An 18,625-nucleotide genomic window follows, 5' to 3' on the forward strand; every position below is an offset into this window, starting at 1 on the left:
AGAGATATGCTCATACTGCAATCTCTGGATGTGCCACGATGTCAATGAGTGGTCAGGGCTCGGGCAGCGAGGATCGGTCCTTGTCGCAAAGTGCTGATCAGGACCACCTCCAGCCCCAAGGACATCGCGAGTCCGAAGGTTTACAAGAGCCGTACGTCTTGGGGGATTTACTTTGGATTGTGAAGCTAACTGTGAATCGCCTCCAGGATATCCTTCAAACGAAAACAAAAACGACGATCGCGATTCAGTCTTTCTAATCTCCTGTCCCCTACAGCGGGCGGATCGAGTACTGGCTTCAGCTCTCCAGCCCCGCAGGGTGGACATAATGGAGATGTATCGCCCCTTGATCCTTATGGTCCCATCGGATTCAATGGTGGCCCTGAGGGATCCAAAGACGGCGGCCCTCTAGACTGGTATGTCGAGGGCCCAGGACGACGTGTGGGATACGACGACTTTACAGCTATCGATTGGATCTATGAATATACAAAGGAGCGGCAAAGAAAACGACTCCTCTACTCGAGCGGTCAAGGACTTTTAGGTCATGCTCGTCGGCTTCTTGATGCTAGCAATGTCTGGTTAGTGTTGATCGCGACCGGTATCGCAGTAGGCATAATCGCCGCCTGTATCGACATTGCAACAGATTGGTTAGGTGATCTGAAGACTGGCTACTGTAAAAATGGCAGTGGTGGTGGAAAGTTCTATTTGAACAAAAGCTTTTGCTGTTGGGGTCTTGATGGTATGTTGTCGCAATCGAACCTATGACCCTCGAGTGCTAAAACAATGCGATATATAGATCAGACCAAGTGTCTTGATTGGACGCCATGGGGTACTGCTTTGGGTGCAACCTCAAATGGAGGAACATACACGGTGGGGTACATCTTCTATGTTGTGTTTTCGGTCTTCTTTGCTGCATGTGCTAGCTTTTTGGTGCGAAACTATGCCATCTACGCTCGACACAGTGGAATACCTGAAATCAAGACCATACTTGGTGGAACTGTCATTCGGCATTTTATGGGGCCATGGACACTTACTATCAAATCCTTGGGCTTGGTAAGTCGCTGGAGAGCTTAATACTTTGATACATATTTCCCTAACTGACTGCATTTGAAGTGTCTTTCAGTTGCATCTGGATTATGGCTCGGAAAAGAGGGTCCTCTTGTACACGTTGCATGCTGCTGTGCCAATATCCTAATGAAGCCTTTCCCAAGTCTGAATGGCAACGAAGGTATGCCTCCATATTTCTATCTTTGGTCATTATTCAGCTAATTATGTAGCCCGAAAACGCGAGGTACTTTCCGCTGCTGCCGCTGCGGGTATTTCTGTCGCATTTGGAGCTCCCATTGGAGGTGTGCTTTTCAGCTTGGAGGTACAGTCACTGCATTTTTGCCACTGGATTTCTTACTGACTTCTCTAGCAACTTTCATATTATTTCCCGGACAAAACCATGTGGCAAAGTTTCGTTTGTGCGATGATTGCAGCTGTTGTTTTACAGGCCCTAAACCCTTTCCGAACGGGCAAAATTGTGCTTTATCAAGTCACATACACTCGAGGCTGGCACCGCTTTGAAATAATCCCTTTCATCATCCTTGGTATCATCGGTGGTCTTTACGGGGCATTCCTCATTCGTTTAAATACGAAGATTGCCACATGGAGACGAGGTCGAACTTCTTCCCGGCCGATACTCGAAGTCGTTGCAGTTGCTCTCCTTACAGCTTTGGTCAACTACCCGAACCATTTTATGCGGGCTCAAAACTCGGAGCTTGTTCAGTCACTGTTCGCTGAGTGCAGTAGTTCAACATTTGATCGTTTCGGCCTCTGCGCAACAGGGTCTGCATCAATCGGCGTGGCAATGTTTTTGGTAGCAGCTGCATTGTTGGCTTTCTTCTTAGCTTCCTTGACCTTTGGCCTTGAGATTCCAGCGGGTATTATTTTACCTTCAGTCGCCATCGGTGCTCTTTACGGGCGTGCTTTTGGCATTCTCATGCGCATGTGGCAGGAAGCCTACCCGAAAGCTTTCTTATTTAGCAAATGCGAGCCTGATATTCCATGTGTCACTCCTGGCTTATATGCCATTATTGGAGCTGCCGCTGCCCTCGGTGGCGCAACTCGAATGACTCTGTCGATTGTCGTTATCATGTTTGAGTTGACTGGCGCATTGACATATGTGATTCCAATCATGATTGCTGTGATGCTTTCCAAGTGGTGCGGTGATATCTTCGGCAAACGAGGTATCTACGAGTCATGGATTCGATTGAATGAATATCCTTTCCTCGACCACCGTGATGATACCACTCCACCAGATGTGTCTGCCCACCGAGTCATGACGACTGTAGACGACATCAGTGTTCTGACTGCAACTGGCTATACCATTGCTTCTATCCGCGGTCTCCTTGCTAACACTACATATCGCGGGTTCCCTGTTGTCTCAGAAACCTCAAAGCCCATTCTTTTGGGCTACATCACGCGCAATGAGCTATCTTTTGCTTTGAAATATTCGACATCTCCGACTACCCGCAACCTTTCTGAGGAGACTCAGGTCTTCTTTTCCCATCAGCCTTTTGCAGATCCTGTTGACACCCTTGATCTACGACCTTGGATGGATCAGACCCCCATTACGTTGAACAGTAACATCACCTTTTTGATTGTTCTGAAGATGTTCCAACGCCTGGGTCTGCGCTATGTGCTCTTTGCCAACAAAGGTATTTTGCAAGGTTTACTGACTAAAAAAGACGTTTGGTCCGTACTTAATGGCGTGGAATTCCGTCGCCAAGAGGCGCTTAGAGATGAAGACTTCCACGATTTCGAGAACCATCATGAAGCTGAGGAAATTGGTCTCCTCCATGAGAATGATAGATCGAGTCTGAGCGGTTCATTGAGACGGGATTCTTTCTGAAATTTGCTGCCATTGTGCCCTGTATATCTTGCATTTCTGGTCTGATCCATGTGATTTTCTCGAATTTGTTAGATCTGAGAAGTGAATAGTCAAGTAGCTTGTGGAAGCAATGATAATATAAAACCCAATTCATGTCCAAATTCCCCGTGCTGTGATGTGGTTGATTCACCTATAGTAGACACAGCGCCATCGAACTTCCTTCTCCCAAACTTCCCAGGACCCACTCTGCTGACGTAATACCATTCGGCGCCAACCAGGCCTGGGGATATCATGGCTACTCCTACTCATGATGAGTTCCTCGACCCTTCGACTGCTAAAAAAGACAACAAAAAGGGCGGCAAGATGATGGTCGATCCGTTTGAGGTGCGCATGCGCTTCACGACTCAGCTTCAGCACCTCAGTGCATCAGTCACGTCCGCGCAGAAAGCTGCCCTCTATGCGCTCAAATATCGGGACCTAGACGAGGATCTCCATTCCTGCATCCTTGAACAGCTTGAGCGGGTAAGAACTATAGAATCATACTAATACTTGCGTTGGATCTTGACTGACTTGTTACCTCTTAGAATAACATGAACAACCGCGCGAACATCATGTACTTTATCGAGCATCTCTGCGACATGGCCCTGAAGGAAAATCACCCCGCCTACGTCCGAATGATGCAGCGCGATATTCTCCGTGTTGTCGACTCTGTCGTGCCTCCCGATGGCACTGGCGCAGCCAACGTCAAGCACGTCCGCCACGTGCTCAGCGGACTGCAGGGCAAGAAAGTCCTCACATTGGAGAGCGTGGCGGAAATTGATGCAGCTCTGAAGGATCGCGATACCCACCCCGATATGGAACAAGACGAAGGGACCGAGGAGGGAAGCAAGTCAAAAGCTGGAACCCCTCAGATCCGCCTTGACAAAAAACAAATTGAGCAGCGCATTGAGGAGGACCGCGAGCGCAACAAACGTCTTCGTGAAAATATGTGGGCAGTTACTGGCGATGACCAGGACGAATACAACCAGATGTGGGAGGAGCTAAGTGATCTCGGAGACGATGATTACACTCAATTCCGTGAGGAAGCTGAGGAGCGCCAGGAATGTGTCCGAAAGCATATGGAATTCTGGACCTCGAACGCTGCTGAAAAGTGATTCAACTTTCATTTGTCTATCTTTTTGCATTTTCCTTGGAGTTTGGTTGGGGTTTGCGGCATTTTATCTGGGTCTGGTAGCATTGATGACGGCGTTTGTTGAAACTGAACATACGATATGTATGGCTTGCAGGGCTGGCCGAATTTGATTGCACCTTTCATCAACGGTTGGATTTCTGTAGATCATCGGAATCCTGGTAATTGGACAGAGCACTTCTGCACACACATACGTATGTCGAGCTAAAACGTTGTATATTCAACTTCAGAAACGGTGTCTGCTTATAGGCATCATGTTCTTCGCCCATGATACCAGATATCTCGCACGCGCCACATATACCTGGTCATGCAATGTAACTGTATGAAGAGTCGTGTGAACCAGCATATATATTCGGGGCTAGGGTTGACAAAATAGATACTTGTAGCTCCAAAATATATGACCAGACTACTTGAAAGTGGTCAAGTCCACCTCCCACTAGGGATTGAGAACCTAGGTCCAACACCATCATAATCAATCCGCTTCAAAGAGCACAACTAGTAGGGGTTCACTGTCCAGCGACGAATTGGTGAAGTGAAGCCAAGTCGATAAGGCGGAGTAGCTTATCAGTCTCCGCTCTCGGGAAATCCCAATCGCCGAGAGATTTTTTATTTTTGCTTCACCTCTTGACCTGCACGTCAATCCAATTTTGACGCTCTATGTTTGCTCACTTGGTCACTGCTGCCAAGGGTCTATTTACGCGACCTGAAAATACAGAATCTGCCGATTCCAACATGGTGACTACACGACGAGGCGAAGTTGCGCCCGAACTTGCGAACGGAAAGCGCAAGGCCAACAAGGCCGACAACCAGCAAACCAAGCGAAGAAGAAAGAGTGATCCCAAGGACATGGAGACCGAAGATGCAAGCGATATCCTGAAGTCGTCCAACCTCAAGGGAGAGAAAGCGCCCGCGGAAAAGAAGAACCACTTCCGTTTCGACAGCGAAGAACCCGAAATTCCCGAGACACTATCCGAGGAAATCCCAGAAGATCCGATGCAGGAGGATGAAGATGAGGATAGCGATGATGATGCACCAGAGGCCATTGATAACTCGGCCCAGCTTCTGAGAATGAAGGAACAGGCCAAGAAGCGAGAGACCGCGAAGCAATTGTAAGTGTTCTTGCAAACTTGCGCCAACTGCAACTTGCTTACAATTCCTACAGAGAAGAACAGCTGAAGAGAGAAAAGCGACGGAAATTGGATGAGCGTCGCAAGTTGCAAGCCAAGACTATTGTCAAGCCTAAGGAGTCTTCCGACGATCTCCTCTCTGAGAGCACAGCCACCATTCAGGGCACAACTACACAAGATGCACGACGGGCAGCTCTGCCTGCTTTGCTTCCAGATGACATTTTGAACGCCGAGCCTGTCATCCGCCCTCCCACACCCCCGGCCGATGAATTTGCCATGCCGAAGAAGTCAAATAAGCTAAGGTTCCTGGACAAGCAGGACAAAATTCCCAAGGATGTCAATCTGGGCGATATTTCTATTCGGGTGCTCGATGCGCCCTCCACCAAGAAAAGCTCGAAGCCTGCTTTGGCTCCTCGAGTCTCCAAGGCTGGAAAGAATCTCAAGAGCAGCATGTTGCAGCGGGCCCGCAGCTCAGCCGGCAACGGGCTCCGCAAGAAAGCAAGCGGGCCTGGGGGATTTGTTCGTCGTTGAAAAGTTGACGTCCAATCTTGTCAATCTTGTATGACCATCAAAAGCGACCATTCATGACAGTCGCACATCTCCATTACGTCTGGAAGTCGCATGTTACTGCGACCTACCAAAGCCACTACTCGGGCAACACTCGCACTGCATCGAGTCCAATTTTCCCATCTTCGGGGGCCCCATTGGCACAACCTGAAAGTCGGTGTCGACTGGGCATGCAGCTCGCCGCCATCTGCAGCCATGTTGTGATCAATCAATGGAGGCTGTCTGTCCCTCTTCGAAGGTTGCATGGTGTTCGGTGTTAGTGAAACCTATGAACCAAGTCCTGTATATAGCAATCTAGTCATTTAGGGCGTCCACGACTTGTTGAATCCAACAAGAAAAAGCATTACATATTAGACAACTCTCAGTAAAGAAGTAAATTATTTGAAGATCGCGAGATGCATGAGTCGATCGCTGCAGGCCAAACTTGGAAAAAGTGACGATGTCACCGATTAATAAGGCGGAACACGTGCATGGGAGAGCTCCCAGCTTCCTTTTTCTTTCCTTTTTCCTGTACCCCAATATCCCGCCAATGGCGCTTGTCGTCTAAGTCTACATTTCAATTCAATCATGCCAGAAGAAGATTCTCCGTTGCTGCCTCAGCACAATCCGACCTCGACGTCACCACGGGCGAGCCGGACGCCGCGGTCGGTGACATTCAATCCGCTCACGCAAATTAGCACTTATGGCACCTCCTCGAACTCCGATCCTACGTTTCGACCCTTGCAGACAGGTTCACCCCCAGTCCTCAATGTGAATGCCCAGGGTACTCCGCCCCGACCGGGCAGCCAGCCCATGCTATCAGCATTGAACAGTAAACTCCGTCGTCGCAACAGCCATGGCGCTGCTCCATTCAACGCTGCATCGTACCAATCACACCCGGCGTCTAAGATTGGACCGCAGCGAACTACGAAAAAAGCGCAAAAATTAAAGCTGCTTCCCGATCCGGTGACCGAAGAGGAAGAAGCCTCTGATGGAGATTTTCCTCGGGATGTCTATTCGCAAATCACTAGGATTAAGGACCCTGCCGCACGAAGTCACGCTGCTAGACTAGGCAAAGCCGATCGCGATCGCATTCCGCGAGTCACGGCTTACTGTACGGCCAATTCATATCGCTTGGAGGGCGTGATCAAGTTCCTCAAGTCGCGGAGCAAGACTCGTGGAGCGAATCCCAAGCTCTATGACGAATGTGTCTACTCGCCTTTTGACTACCAATATGAAGAAAAGCAAAATAGTCGGATGTTTGCCGATCCAACTGGAAATGGGCATTCTGAGCGACGACCCAGCGAAAGAAGGTACTCGGATAGTGCTGTGGAAGTGGAAGATAACAAGAAAACCCGAAGGGATGATTTGATCGATCTGCACGAAGAGGCCGGACAGTCCGCTGAACAAACCGAACAAGCAGTCGTTCAAGATACCCCCGACATTGATACCACAATTCACACGCCGGAAGTATTCCTCTTCGATTACGGCACCGTCGTAATATGGGGAATGTCGCCGGCGCAAGAATCGCGATTCTTGTCGGACATTTCGAAGTTTGCGACCTCCATTTTGAGCCCTGATGACACGCAGATTGAGAATTTCAATTTCTACTATGCCCGTGAATACCAGGCTAGGATCTACAACGACTTCATCTCTCTTCGTGACCCACGAAATAACATGGTCAAGCTAGCTATCTCTCATGCTCTAGCCCAGTCAGTCAAGACCTCGCTATTCGAAGATCTTGTATCTGAAACAATTACCGACACCGCACCTCTTCCTGCTCAAATTGCGCAGACTGGTAGTGTTAATCTCACACGCAAGCAAATCAACATGCAAATCGGAGAGCTGTTCATTCTCCGTATCAACATCCATTTGCAGGGATCTGTCCTGGATAGCCCAGAACTTTTCTGGGCAGAGCCACAGCTGGAACCTGTGTACCAGGCAGTCCGAAGCTACCTGGAGATGGATCAACGAGTCAGTCTGTTGACAGAGCGCCTGGATGTCATTGCAGATTTGCTTGCAGTTCTCAAGGACCAATTAACCCACCGTCACGGCGAATATCTCGAATGGATTGGTAAGCTCCCTTGCACTTGTGACAGCAACTCATCTAACAAGTATCAGTTATCGTTTTGATCGCTGCGGAGATTCTCGTGGCCGCAATCAATATCGTTGTCGATCTTTACGCCGGAGTGGATTAGAGCACTAGAGAATGCTCGTCGAGCTCTTCACTTTTATCGACCAGACCACTTGATGCGAATACCCCGACTTTTCCGGTAGTATGGGCTATACCGCTATCTTTCTGCGCTTGCATTGCATAACTCCGACCCGCCAGTCGCCCAAAGAATATGGCGACATGTCAGGAACGGCTCACCCAGCAATACTTGCTCAACAAAAAACCCTGATCAGACAGGAACTCCCCTGTCTACATTTACCCAAGTCGAATAATAACCCACTCAATCACACCACCCATCAACGTTACCCGTCTGCCGCCAATCTGCATCTTCTTCCAGCCTCGATCGGTCTTCAACTGTACATGAACGAAGACCCCAATTTCCAATGCTTCAGCTGCCATTCTTGTTTCCAATAGTATCCTATCTTGTCTACTAGTCTCGGAGTTGGTGTGGGTTATGCTTCTGTCTATGCTTAATTTGGAGAACGGTGTTGCGGTTCGTGAATATGCTTTTGTACAAATGATGCTTTATCAGGTAACCTTAGTTTGTTCATAGTTTATGAATGCATCCCGATACCATCTGATAGATGTCATATTTGTAGACTAGATCGGAACCATGTAATCGAGTGGCTTTGTCACCTTGCTTTTGATGGTAGCCCTAAAAGATATGACCGGGGTGTGATGGCTAGATTGTTGACATACTCAGGAAAGTAAACAGATCCAGAGAGGTGCTTTTCCGCATATAAAAATCCCTAGCCTAGATTTAATTGTGGCTCAAAATACGAAGTGACATTATACAGGTTGGAAATTGATATTCATGTTCGCCATGTTCACAACTGTCGTCTCATCGTTGACAATATATGAACTCCTAAGAATGTCCTAGTAGCTTCTGGTACAAGTAGCATATCAACCTCCTTCATGTCCCTTCAATATTCCCACTTTGAAATTCCAACAACCACCTAAATTAACCTCCCCGAAAGCATTCTACTCCTTCAACGATAATCCACCTGAGAGCCCGCATATTCAAACCCATCAATACCAAGCCCCTCTCCCCGGAAAAGCTTGTTCCGACTGATAGTAGTCTTTCCTGCATAGACAGTCTCCTGGATCTTCTTGGTCAACAGATAGGCGATGTTCAACTTTTCCGTATCAGTGCCGTCATGATCGATCAACAGCGAGATACAGTGCGAGCGGGTATGATGCAGACATTCAGTTGTGATAGTGGCTTCTCTGTTCCAAAGCTTCCTCGCAAGCTTCTCCATGAGTGCCTCGTCGCTCTTGCGCATATCGTTGTCTTTGAAAAAGACGTTGACGTACCAGGGGTTATCGTGGTCGTTGGGGTCTTCTTCGCCTACATACCAGCCATCTTGAATGAAAATTCCGTCGGGCATTTTGATGAGACCGATGAGGTTGATGAGGTGGATTTCAAAGGTGTGTGGTTGGTCAGAATGCAGAGAGCAGGGTGGAATGGTCTCTGAGCTGAGCGAATGTGAAGGCTAGAGAATGGGTGATAGGGCTAATTATATGAGAAACAACAACATTCGAAACTCGAGGGTTGCTCCCTCTCCTTTGCCTCTACTGTCTAAGAATACCAGAAAAGCCTTTGAGGATATTTTAGGGCCGGAAGCTTTCACGGACCAGGTTTATCTTTGGTAGAGTGTTTCAGATCTTCTTTTTCTTGGCTTTGTCCTTTGAAGAGATTAAATTATCCTGAGTGATGATATAACTATAAAAATTAGAACAACGCCTAACAAAGCAGAGTCACTGTTTACCTTGTTAGGGTAGTTTTGGGTCATTCTTTGCGAAGAGGGCATACAGGTACTCATGTATGAAAATAACCAAGAGGTAAGTTGCCCTGGACTGGAGGGTAGATTCGAGTCTCAACATATGTATGCTGTCGATTTTGACCTCAAATTAATTTCAGTGTACTCCAAAGTGACTTGTCCCCAAAGTGCCTTTATATCATTCTCAATAATGCCCTCTACTTGGTAGAACTTAGGGCTCATTGATACCCTCACGTGACGCATGAGAAACACGCCGCGAACTTTTAGCAGAAAGTATATGGCCTGGACTGATTATACGCCATTGGTTTTTGAAAACACTGTCAAAGATCATATGTTCAAACAGCCATATCTACATGCGAGGACAGATGTGTGGGTAGAGCGAAAAGCGTGTTGCAACAGTCTATCAACAAGTAGAGTACAGCAGTGTTGACAGACGTTAGTATCTGATACACCGTTCTTGAGGACATACTGCCTGCATTTAATTGCACATTGGCACACACATCTACAGACTATCAGGGGGGAAGATCAAGTGCATCAGCCATGCTTCCGGCATGGTATCTCTCAGATAAATAGGGCCCTAACGCCGGGAGAAAAGAAGTAAAGCCCGTATAGCATCGCGCCCGATGCATAGAATCCCGCCAAACATAAATAGAGAAATAAAAATAGAGTAAAAAATAGAACAAAGCAAATAACCCGGCCCGAGCAAGGTCTTATCGGGGCACACAGAAAACAAACAGAGCCCGGACTAGAGTTGCTCCTTTGCCTCTTCCTTTACTTCTCCCTTATCCGTATCCATAGACATGGCTCCGGCTTCGGGACCAGCCTCGGGAGCGGCCGGGGTTTGATCAGCAGAACCACTGCCAGTCTGCACCCGGAATGAATGGGTAAGCGACTCTTGGGTGGGAGCTGGGAGGTGGTGGGGTAGACCGGCAGGGTCTACATGCTCATTGTGGTGACCATCAGGGCCAGCGGGGAGGTCCTCATCAGCGCCATCGATACCGGGGACAGCAGACTTGCGGGAGCGCTTCACGCGCAAGGGACGTTCTTCGGGCTGCAAAGTAATATATGTTAGACCATAAACGACAACAAAGACTAAGAGGACAAGGTCAAAATAAGAGGGAAGTGAGAGAGAAGTGGGAAGAAGGTATTCTCTAGGCAGGATGAAAAGGAGGAACAACGTACAGTCCGGGGCTGCTCATCCGAGCTGCCTTCGGTGTCATCTTCCAGGGTGCCCATGACGGCGCCAGCGCCAAAAGGCAGGCCAGAGACAGTCATCAATGCGGCCGCACGGGCACGTAGGTCCGGGTTGATAGTGCCGGTCTTGGCTTCCTCGGACATGCTGGTGATCTTGTTCAGCCTCTCCAGGAGCATGCATGTCTCCAACCGCATCTTCTGGATAAATTGGTGGCTTCGGGTATGTTGGGTGCGCATCAACTCATTTTCTGTTTCAATTTCGGCGAGACGGCGCTTCAGCGCAATGCACTTGCGCTTGTAGGCGATTTCCACGCTGGGGGGATTGGCTGGCGGGATGGTGGGTGGGCGAGAGGCTTCCATTGTTGGTGGAGGGTGAGTGGTTGCGGGAAGGAAGGGTCAGGCGGGACTTTTGCGGTATGATAAGTCAAGATTCACTTAGGCAACGAGATTTGGAGGCTATAAGCTGATCACGATGTGAAGGGCAGGGATCAACTGTAGAGCTTCTGAAAGGTAAGGGAGAAAGAAGAAGTAAAAGATGAGATGATAGTGAGATCTCTATATATAGGTCAGGTCACTTATTTGTCAGTAAGATCAATAGATTCAATTTGCGGATTGAGGGTATCGTGAGGTTTTTCAAAACGTTGGTATCGCGGACGTCGCGAGTCTGAGCGGCGATGATCTATTCTGCCGCGATGCACAAAGGCGGTGTCCCCGGCATTAGCTACAGCTCCGGCTACAATGGAATTTCTTGAATAAAGTCATACTGAACCCATGGAATAAACAACCTCCTTATGATATAAAAATGCACCAAATTCTATCTAGTGACCACCCGTGGTGGGCAAACCCAGGAACACCTTGAATGAGTCGTAACTTCATATCGTCAGCCAATATCTCCCCAATACGGGTGGGAATCACTTACATGAGCCATTGGAAGCCAGTCAATGTCCCCAGCATCACAATACGAACAGGCAAGCCATTCCACAGACCAGCGAATCCAATGTTACCATAGATTCTGGAAACAGCAGTCATGGCTCCCTCACCGGCTATCAAACAGTCAGCAAACCCACAGATCTAGCCCAAGAAGCTTGACACTCACCCTTCCGATCAGCATTCAACTTGCTAACCATGACATCAGCTGGATGGCTAACAATGGCACAGAAAATACCAGCAATATAACCACCCAAGAAACTAACACCCGTCTGTGTCAACTGGCCATACTCCTCCTTGGGCTTACCCATGGTCTTGTAAATGACCTTGACGGTCTCCTCAAACGTCGCAAACTTGGTCATAGTATAAGGAATCTGTCTCGCCCACAGGGGATAAAGACCCTTATACAAACCGCTCAGACCCTCTTTCGCAACGATCTTGCCCCATCCTTCCCTCAAAGTTGAAGCAAAAGGCGGCAACGTCGTCTGCATGCGAACCTTGATCGCCTCCATCGGACAGAGAGCCATATCAGCGAAGAATTCCGCCGAGGCACTGGCACCCAGGAAGACGAGAGTGCGGTTGGATTGGGGGAACATCTGGTCGCCGTAGAGGTACTTGAAGTACTCGTATAGACCGTACTTGCCGGCACCTTGGAACGAGTAGCCCAGGAAGGTAGGGGACCAGCCGAAGAAGACGCCGCGGAGACCTTGCTTTGAGAAGATTGAGCGCCATGCTTGGACGTTGGAGGTGTAGATCTTGGGGTCAACTTGACGGCGGCATTTGACTAGGTCGAGGGGTGTTACGGCTGTGTGGGTTGGTCCTGCACTGCGCGTTAGTCGTATTGGGGTTGGTTACCCTGGAGGCTTTGCTTACCACACGCTAGCATCATGAGTTAGAATGTGAATTTCTTCTAGGGACACCGGAAGGAAGACATACCGATGATACCACCGAGACCGCAGCTGTAGAAGTACTTGAATGAGTTGGGCTCAATCTTCCCAAAGGGAAGCTTACGGTCCTGCTGTGCCATTGCCATAGTGAGGGGAGATTGGAGGGGAGAGGAGAGAGCGGAGATGGAAACAACTGAGAGAAAGAAGAGGTGAAAGAGGCCCAAGAGGTGGAAATAAGCAAACGCTCAGATATGAAAGCTGCTTATGTCGTCAGTGGTTCCGAAATGCATAAGTTGCATACTTCCCTGGGCTTATCTCCGCATTCGTCGATCACTGGTTTCCTGTATTGCTTGGCTTCTTGTTACTATGTTGACTATTGGTCCCTTGATCTATACAACCCAGTAGACATTGATTTCCTGAAGTCATTCAATTCATTCTACCCAATATCTATTTAGAGAACTATCATATCGAGTCAATATCAGGGAAGTTGACGCGAAGACTGCATGACGTCACGAGGTCCGGCTGTGCCGCGACTCCCGAGTGTACAAAGCCGAGATATCCAGGAACGCCAAAGTACCCAATAGAAAACATGCAGTTGAGAAATAGCTTGGCGGAATGTATAGAATACTTCCAAGCTCATACAGGCACCGGCACCTCAGCGTGCTCACCGCGAATCCGCTCAGCCTCCCGCGCAAGTACCAAAGCCAGCTTAATACCATGCTCAGAGCCTATGCGATAGAGCACAGTACGGATCTGTTCGACCTGTGCTGGTGTAGGCATACCACAGGACAAGACATACCACAACGGCCAGAGAAGGCCATACCCCTGTGCGGCGCGCATCTGCCATTCACCAACTGTGTTCGTCGCCGGGCGACCGAGGCTATCGACGTCCGAGAGACAGAAGGGGATGCTGCGGCAGACTTCTGTGGTTAATTCACGGATTGTTGTTCGGTGTATTGTCTCCGGAGTGGAGGCGCCCGGATGGGTGAATGAGGACTCTGAAGCACAAGACTGCAGTTTGATAGTAGCCAGAGAGCCATGCAGACTGACTAAGAGTTGTTGCAGCATAACCCGCGCAGCACGGTAGTAGTTCCAGACCACAGCGTTGGAGATCCGTTTGTATGTCATGAGGGGCTCGCCCTGGTCTGAATAGACGAAGAGCGGGAGCCAGTGGTCAGGGAGGGTTTCAGTCCACTGAGCAAGTTCAGCGTCGTGTTCGAGACCGGCGGCGATCCACCCTTCCACGGTGGCTTGATCTGTGGGTGGCGCAGATCGCATGGAAATGAAAACTTGGGAGATGCTGGATGCTGTAATCATCAATCGTTCGACGGGATTGGTGCTGTCTAGCATGGTGACTACCCAGTCGATGTCGAAGCGGGGTTTATCTCCCAAGGCGAGTATTTCAACATACTGACTCCATATTAGTCTCCATGTCACTATGTCATCTGATAACTTATGTGAAAGTTCGAACTTACAAGGTGTGTATAAGCAAAGTTGAACATATCCCTCCCGCGGCGGTGATCCATCTGCCCTTCACCACGGAGCTTCATAAGGAACTCAAAGCCAGCGGTATGTGAGCTAAACAGCCCATTCCGCTCACCAGATATATCCTCATAAAGCGAAAGTAGAACAACAGAAGCAAAAGTCTCATCCTTGACTGCATCAGTCGGTGACGCCAAAGCCTCTTGCAAACTCCGCAAGGCTTTGCCGTAGCCAAGCCTTGCTTTGTTCATGAGTGGAGGCGCATTCTTAGCATTTGCAAGAGTCATCAATGCCGTAGCATCAACGGCCCACCTCAAGCAAGAAGACGGCGTGCGGCCACCCTGACCAATTTCACGTGCATATAGCGGAGGAAGATAATCGAGATGGCCACCATCTTCTCCATCGGCCTTGATGGTAAATTGATCAAAGAAGTAGCATAGAGCTCTTTGTTCCCAGTTGGAATCAGCAGGCGAGTACAAAGTTAGCGTGGGATTGCTCTGAATGTTTCCAGGACGCCGGCGTCCAGCCACGATAACTGATGACTCTGAATCAGGCGTATGAGCTTGGGTGCCACTGTTACTTTCACTGTTGCTGTTGTTGCTGCTATTGCTAGCGCTGGCATGATTGCCGTTTTTCACCAGCCGCTCAACCTTCTTGGTCTCATTGCGGAAGACTGCATCGGGCCGATACCCCGGACAAGGGCGGCGGTAGATAATGCAGTTCCTGCACTCGGGGTGAGCTTCATCGCACTTGAATGATTTAGCACAGGTCCATCAATCAATATCTATACAGAGTTGAACGGCAAACTCCGAGGAATCCGAATCTATGATTTGGTATAAGAATAATAGAAAATCAGAAACAAAGCTCACCTTTATCTTCCGCTTGCGACACAGGTAACATCCGGTACTTGGCTTGCCCCCATAGACCATTGTTCACCCGCGGTGACAGTAGCGGGGTGTACGTAACACTCAAAGGAACCTTCGATCTTTCACCGACAAAGTCCTCAGATTAAAGTCCCGGGGACCAGCGGGTCACAGGTCACAGATTGAAGTGGGTTCCACGGAGGATGTGCGGGTGTCATAGAAAAGAAGCTCAATCAACTCGGCAGCCTAGTCCGAGCAAAGAACATGCACATCATAGGGGATGGGCAATGTGGCTCTCTAAATTTGACTTTATGTTTGTATAATTATCAGACCAACACTCGCCCAGGGCTGTGGAGATGTGAAAGACACAAAAAAAGCAAAGAGGTTTATCCATGATAGGCCCAATCGGGGTGGTGTGCTTAGTCATGTCCGAGCTTTCCACAACTTTCGAGGCTGAGCATATGGACTGTTGGGGAGATGGGGTGATGAGATTATTGGGAAATGCAGTTATAAATGTAGATATATAGATCATATTCCTGGGGTTGCAAAGCTGAAGAAACAAGGTATCATGTGCACCACACATCTCTCCGAAAAAGTCGATGTGAGAGGGAGAAAAACAAGGATGAAAATGAAAATGACTCAAAATGATATGGATAATCCCATAACTCCAATATGGCAACTTGTCCAGTATGAGATGTGCCAGAAATGACAACAGGAACAGCTAACTGACTTGCAACACCAAATATGCAGCCTGCCTAGTGCACCACAGCATGGACATGGACAAGGTAGAAACGCCGGCAGCTCATTCAAAAGGCAAAGCACTCAACTGATGACAAAACCCCACCGCGCTCAAAAAGATGGGGAAATAAATGTGATGGAATAAATGGATATGCGTAATCATTAGATGGCTGGTTAGGTCAGATGAGATTATGTGAGATCAAATCAGTAAATGCGAGAATCAGGCGTCGGGCATGAGTTGGTCACTGTCACTGCCCGGTGGGATGGACGGTGGAGGATCGGAAAAGATAGTCCGATGCCGTGGTGGAACTGCCAGTTCGTTGTCGTCGACGGAGCTGAAGCCCGGCGTGCTTGACGAACTTTCGATGGCGGTATCATCGTAGTCCTCCAGTGGTGGAGAGAAGGACCAGACCTGAGATGGTTAACAATTGTAATATAATAAGGTGGATTTTAACTCACCTCCATAACTGTACGGCCAGATCGACTGGCCATAATGACTGCCTTCTCGTCTTCAAAGGCGACTCTCCATACAGCTTCAGCCGGAGTAGAAAGCTCTCGGAGCAGCTGGCCAGTCTGAAGGTTCCAAACCTTGACTCGGCCATCACTTCCTCCGCTAACAATACGAGTCTTGTCAAATTGAAGGCTGGTGACACTGTTATCATGCGCAGCAAGTCGATGTATGGGAGCCATCTTAGTCAACGACCAGACACGGACAGAGCCATCAGAACCACCAGTGACAAGCGTATCATCGCGCATCTGTAGCTGTCCAACCAAGGACGTATGACCCTGCAGAATCGCATGACATTGTCCAGAATGCGGGTCCCAAATCCGAACGCTAGTATCCAGACTTCCCGTCGCGATTCGACGCCCGTCGAAAGCAATCGCGTAGATCTGACTGAAATGACCTGATAGTGTTCGCAGACAGCGTCCTTGAGAAATACTCCATATCCGTGCCGTCGTGTCGTAGCTACCTGACACAACGAGGTCGCCATGAATAGCAAGACAGCGCACGCTAGCTTGATGTCCGACAAGGGTGTGCCGACAGGTCCCCGTAGCCAAATCCCAAATACGGAGACTCGTATCTCTTGATCCTGAGATGGCAGTGTTCTTATCGGACATCTTCAAGCAGCGGACAGTCGATGTGTGACCCCGGAGTAGATGGATCCCCGTTCTACTAATGCGTTAGCGTTTCCCTTTCGTACGTCAAAGTTGTTACTTGTCTTACCCAGTAGCCATATTCCACACTCTGACTTCGCGATCGCAGCCTCCACTGACCAAAATGTCGTCCCATGGGACCATGGCCCATACGCCCATCACATGACCTTGAAGTGTCTTCTGGTTGTCACCGTTGGTATCATATACATGAATCTTCGCATTATCCAAAGCAACGACGATGTACTTCGGTGTCAGATGCAGGCTAGTAACGACGCCTTGGTCGGGGGTAATATGTCGCTGTGTACAGCGACCACCCTTGTTCCACGCCGATTCAACCATGTATTTCTGCTTGAACTGCGAACGATAGGAGACAGGACGGGTGCGACGTCTCCGTGACGGGAAGCTGGTCGGTGGCAGCCATTCACCCGAAAGCGTGCGGGGAAGGTCCGGTGCGCTCTCGGTCGACTGGCCGTTTGACGCAGTTAAGCGCCGCTGCAGGCCAAAGGGTCGTGCGCTGGTCGAGTCCACGGGATGAGCGGTGAAGGGGTCAACCAAGTCCCCTTCATCTTCAAGCACTCGCCGCACCGAATATGCATGTTTCTCGCATAGATTCTTCCATGTGATGTCATCGTTTAATAGTTCTCGCCAGCGCCGGGATACTTGCGAGGCTCTGGCGAGGGTCTTGGGGTCGTCGATAAAGGAGAGGACCTGGAGGCAAAACAAATTAGCGCTGGGTCACCAAGATGGCAAGATCAACCATGTAGCATACCCTTAAGCATAACTCATTGGGAAAGACTTGGAATGGATCTTTCCGTAATCGAGGACCAACGTAACTCGACACGAAACTCAACTGCTGGCTGTCGCATATATCCAACAGACCCTCTAGAAGTTTCTGTTTCCGGGCATTTGATAGAGTGCTAAATTGTATGCGTAGGTTCAACAGGAAACTGCTCTCCTCATCATCGGTCGAATACCAGTTCGGGGGTCGTTGATGGGGGGTCGGGCTCGGCGCTGGAGTCGGGGGCGATGCAGGCGCCGAGGGGAGTAGGTTGGCGGGTAAGGGAGTGACGGTTTTCTTGATACTGAGAGATCTGGAGGGGGGGCTTGTAAAACTGGCGACCGAGTCGCGGGATGGCTGAGAATGAGGATCCAACTGCTCCACTGCGTGCGCATTCCCTTCCCCTAAGTCGCTAAATGATGCCCGGTGAGAGTCCATGGCGGTATAAGAAGGAAACAGCCCCTGGATTATAAAGATGTTCTTCCAAGGTTCTGAAATGCAATTATCGATAGCGCCAAACACTCAGCCTTGTGGCGTCCACGTTAGGCATAGAGTAAGTCGAGGTCGGGTGGTCGGGTAGGAGGGGGGATGAAAGGGGAGAGGGGAGGGGGAGGAAAGAAGTCGGGTCCAACGAGAAAAGGCCTATGCGAAGAGAGGAAATTATATCAAGATGCGAGAGGGGAGAAAGTGAAGCCAAGCGGAGACGATGTCGTGACTGGGTCCTGACAAAGCCGCCAAGCTCTTCTCCGGACTGGAGGGGATTCTATGCATCGGGTAGGGATCGACCCGTTTCTTTATCACTATTTGCCTTTTGCCTTTGGAAGAGAGGCAACAGGCAATGGGCAATGGGAAATAGGCCAGTAGGTCAAAGTTCGTAGGCAATAGGCAAAAAGGGGCCATCGGGGGGACTCGT

At 49.3% G+C, this 18,625-nt stretch overlaps 9 protein-coding genes across 9 annotated transcripts; 4 read left to right on the forward strand and 5 right to left on the reverse strand.

The window, feature by feature from the left end:
- Window positions 1–38: 38 nt before the first annotated feature.
- Window positions 39–2,893, forward strand: N7511_007590 (chloride channel protein; the record flags this gene model as incomplete). The annotated part of the gene is made up of 6 exons (XM_057129967.1): window positions 39–151; window positions 207–736; window positions 794–1,050; window positions 1,111–1,225; window positions 1,275–1,366; window positions 1,415–2,893. 6 exons carry the CDS (start codon window positions 39–41, stop codon window positions 2,891–2,893), a joined length of 2,586 nt encoding a protein of 861 aa, XP_056981750.1.
- Window positions 2,894–3,163: 270 nt separating this feature from the next.
- Window positions 3,164–4,026, forward strand: N7511_007591 (CTD kinase subunit gamma; the record flags this gene model as incomplete). The annotated part of the gene is made up of 2 exons (XM_057129968.1): window positions 3,164–3,394; window positions 3,457–4,026. The coding sequence occupies 2 exons, from the start codon at window positions 3,164–3,166 to the stop codon at window positions 4,024–4,026; spliced, it is 801 nt and encodes a 266-aa protein (XP_056981751.1).
- Window positions 4,027–4,718: 692 nt separating this feature from the next.
- Window positions 4,719–5,719, forward strand: N7511_007592 (uncharacterized protein; the record flags this gene model as incomplete). The annotated part of the gene is made up of 2 exons (XM_057129969.1): window positions 4,719–5,170; window positions 5,224–5,719. The coding sequence occupies 2 exons, from the start codon at window positions 4,719–4,721 to the stop codon at window positions 5,717–5,719; spliced, it is 948 nt and encodes a 315-aa protein (XP_056981752.1).
- Window positions 5,720–6,322: 603 nt separating this feature from the next.
- On the forward strand, window positions 6,323–7,932 carry N7511_007593 (YagE family protein; the record flags this gene model as incomplete). The annotated part of the gene is made up of 2 exons (XM_057129970.1): window positions 6,323–7,808; window positions 7,856–7,932. The coding sequence occupies 2 exons, from the start codon at window positions 6,323–6,325 to the stop codon at window positions 7,930–7,932; spliced, it is 1,563 nt and encodes a 520-aa protein (XP_056981753.1).
- A 964-nt stretch (window positions 7,933–8,896) lies between these two features.
- N7511_007594 (uncharacterized protein) lies at window positions 8,897–9,295 on the reverse strand (the record flags this gene model as incomplete). Its single annotated transcript, XM_057129971.1, has 1 exon — window positions 8,897–9,295. One exon carries the CDS (start codon window positions 9,293–9,295, stop codon window positions 8,897–8,899), a length of 399 nt encoding a protein of 132 aa, XP_056981754.1.
- Window positions 9,296–10,433: 1,138 nt separating this feature from the next.
- N7511_007595 (uncharacterized protein) lies at window positions 10,434–11,242 on the reverse strand (the record flags this gene model as incomplete). Its single annotated transcript, XM_057129972.1, has 2 exons — window positions 10,434–10,739; window positions 10,871–11,242. The coding sequence occupies 2 exons, from the start codon at window positions 11,240–11,242 to the stop codon at window positions 10,434–10,436; spliced, it is 678 nt and encodes a 225-aa protein (XP_056981755.1).
- A 458-nt stretch (window positions 11,243–11,700) lies between these two features.
- N7511_007596 (putative mitochondrial phosphate transporter Pic2) lies at window positions 11,701–12,842 on the reverse strand (the record flags this gene model as incomplete). The annotated part of the gene is made up of 5 exons (XM_057129973.1): window positions 11,701–11,752; window positions 11,802–11,925; window positions 11,979–12,629; window positions 12,683–12,688; window positions 12,746–12,842. 5 exons carry the CDS (start codon window positions 12,840–12,842, stop codon window positions 11,701–11,703), a joined length of 930 nt encoding a protein of 309 aa, XP_056981756.1.
- A 496-nt stretch (window positions 12,843–13,338) lies between these two features.
- Window positions 13,339–15,107, reverse strand: N7511_007597 (putative C6 transcription factor; the record flags this gene model as incomplete). The annotated part of the gene is made up of 3 exons (XM_057129974.1): window positions 13,339–14,106; window positions 14,172–14,927; window positions 15,048–15,107. Coding segments are annotated over 3 exons (1,584 nt in total), but the record flags the coding sequence as incomplete, so codon positions are not given.
- Window positions 15,108–15,999: 892 nt separating this feature from the next.
- Window positions 16,000–18,150, reverse strand: N7511_007598 (F-box/WD repeat-containing protein; the record flags this gene model as incomplete). The annotated part of the gene is made up of 4 exons (XM_057129975.1): window positions 16,000–16,191; window positions 16,239–16,950; window positions 17,005–17,642; window positions 17,704–18,150. 4 exons carry the CDS (start codon window positions 18,148–18,150, stop codon window positions 16,000–16,002), a joined length of 1,989 nt encoding a protein of 662 aa, XP_056981758.1.
- Window positions 18,151–18,625: the final 475 nt, after the last annotated feature.

This window comes from Penicillium nucicola, assembly GCF_028828085.1.
Source record: "Penicillium nucicola strain IBT 29836 chromosome Unknown utg000008l, whole genome shotgun sequence".
NCBI lineage: Eukaryota > Fungi > Ascomycota > Eurotiomycetes > Eurotiales > Aspergillaceae > Penicillium > Penicillium nucicola.